Source organism: Penaeus monodon, chromosome 1 (assembly GCF_015228065.2).
Source record: "Penaeus monodon isolate SGIC_2016 chromosome 1, NSTDA_Pmon_1, whole genome shotgun sequence".
In the NCBI taxonomy this organism is placed as follows: domain Eukaryota; kingdom Metazoa; phylum Arthropoda; class Malacostraca; order Decapoda; family Penaeidae; genus Penaeus; species Penaeus monodon.
Genome location: NC_051386.1, coordinates 11,005,547 through 11,008,046, shown reverse-complemented (window position 1 = coordinate 11,008,046; position 2,500 = coordinate 11,005,547). Strand labels below are relative to the sequence as shown.

Below are 2,500 nucleotides of genomic sequence, written 5' to 3'. Positions count from 1 at the left end.
TACATGTATAGTGTAAGAAAACAAAAGTTGAGGATGGGGAATACATAAAAAAGAAGGAAAGTGGACAAAGAAACCTGATGATAAAGATCATGAGGAAAACTGCAATAATGATACCAGTAATGACAATTATGGTAATCATTATGATTATGCTGATAATGGGAGACACCTGGCTGCACACACGAACAGACATTATGTTTAAACAATCTCTCTCTTTCTCTCTCTCTCTCTCTCTCTCTCTCTCTCTCTCTCTCTCTCTCTCTCCCCTCTCTCTCTCTCTCTCTCTCTTCTCTCTCTCTCTCTCTCACTATATATATATATATATATATATATATATATATATATATATATATATATATATATATATATATATATATATATATATATATATCGTGTGTGTCTGTTTGTGTGTGTGTGTGTGTGTGTGTGTTAGTGTATGTGTGTCAGTGTGTATGTCAGTGTGTGTGTGTGTGTGTGTGTGTGTGTGTGTGTGTGTATGTGTCAGTGTATGTGTGTTAGTGTATGTGTGTGAATGCATGTGTGTGTGTGTGTGTTAGTTTATGTGTGTGAGTGTGCGTGTGAGTTTGTGTGTGTGTGTGTGTGTGTGTATGTGTCTGCGAGTGTTCAAATACGCAAACCACACACGAACCTCTCTTTCCTCCCCGAACCAATCCGGATCAGTCTCACACGTTTCAACGACGATACCTCCCCCCCCAAAAAAAAAAAAAAATGCGTCAGCGGATGGTGCGTAGCGTTTCGTCACACTAATTACAAAGCCAGAGATCAGAAAGATCCAGCGGAAATGTTTTGCGTTTTCTGTGCGGTCATCTGGAGACACAACTTTCACTTATGCTGTGTAGGGCTCACTCACTCACGCCCATGGACACCCACACACACACATGTAGGTGTTTATGCGCACATACACTCGGTCACGCGCAGTGGGGCGTGTGCACGTATACAAACTTATACTTGAATGAACAAATACACGCAGCACAGACGTATTTGTTATAAATAGATAGATAGATGGAAGGATAGCTAGATAAATAGAGAGGTAGACAGACAGATAGATAGATAGATAGTTAGACAGATAAATACCGTAGATTGACTGAATAGATAATGGTGAGTACGAGTGTATTTGTAGGTGTGTCTGTGGTTGCGTAGGTATGTATGTGCTGTGAGATACAAATCGACTGCATGACTCTGGTTTTCAGCTCTTGTATTCAGAAGAAGAGAGAGAGAGAGGAGGGGAAGAGAGAGAAGAGAGAAATGAGAGAGAGGAGAGACAGAGAAGAGAGAGAGACAGAGACAGAGAGACAGACTGATAGAAAGAGAGACACAGACACACACACATACAGAGAGAGAGAGAGAGAGAGAGAGAGAGAGAGAGAGAGAGAGAGAGAGAGAGAGAGAGAGAGAAAGAGAGAGAGATGGGGGGGGGGGCAGGAAGAGGCAGACAAGGGGACAAATAGAGACAGACAGACCAAAAGATGCAATATACGAACAAACAGACAGGGAGACAGAGACGGAAAATTGAACACCAACCTTGCTACTTATAACTAACCAGTGATCAAGCAAAATATTTATATAAAAAAGATAATGAAACAAAGGAAATATTACACATGTAAAAAAAAGAACACTTGTAGTAAAAGCTCTGACAAGAAAAATGTAATTATGAGCCAAATGGAAATAAAAAAGAAAATACTTTCTCAGTTCCTCTGCTTAAGTTGAAACTGCATTTTCACCTGACAAGTTTTATTTTCATTTTCTCCCTCTTGCCTGTTCCCCCCCACCCCCCCTCTCTCTCTCTCTTTCTTTTTTCATTCATTTCTTTTTGTGGGCTATTATCTTTTTTTGCGTTTTTTTTTGCGTGGATGAGTTTTTTTTCTTTTTCTTTTTCTTACAAAGAACAGCTTGTTGCAAGAGTTGTAAATGAAAGTAAGTAATGGTGTTGCAGAATATTTTCAGTGAAGAAAAAGAAAAGAAAATTATCTTCAAAAATAAGCATTATAAAGCAAAAGAAGCACGATGAAATAAGAATTGTAAGAAAAGAATTTTGTTATTAGTGATTATAATAACTAAAGTTACCGTAATATCGACATTAAATCAGTTACGAGAAAAAATAAATAATAAAAAAAATGATAATAATTATCTTTCGTAATGATAATGTTAGTGATAAAGATGATGATAATGCATAATCATGATGATAATGCTTATGATAATAACAATCATAAGAATAACACCAACGATCAAATTCATAAATATACAAAGAGACAAGACCATCCCCCCCAAAAATATGAAAAGATTACAAACTTTTCCCTGGCAAGGCCCCTCCATCGCACCCTTGCCCACGGCGAGAAGGGGCGCCCGCCAGCCCGCGCGCCGTCTGGCCCACTTGACTGGGGAACCTCAACGCGTCAGTAGCAAATTGGACGTCGACGAGGGAGCATGGCGCGCTTGGCTCTCTGGCTCGTTTCTGTGGTGGTGATTGGTGTTGCTGTGCCTG

General features: G+C 39.4%; 1 protein-coding gene across 1 annotated transcript in view; it reads left to right on the top strand.

The window, feature by feature from the left end:
- Nucleotides 1–2,394: 2,394 nt before the first annotated feature.
- The window catches only part of LOC119591798 (proline-rich receptor-like protein kinase PERK9), a 12,479-nt gene continuing 12,373 nt past the window's right edge, over nucleotides 2,395–2,500 (top strand). The window contains exon 1 of the mRNA XM_037940577.1: nucleotides 2,395–2,500. This exon is cut by the window's right edge and continues 2 nt beyond it. Within this exon, the coding sequence (XP_037796505.1) occupies nucleotides 2,443–2,500 (58 nt within the window). The 5' untranslated portion in view covers nucleotides 2,395–2,442.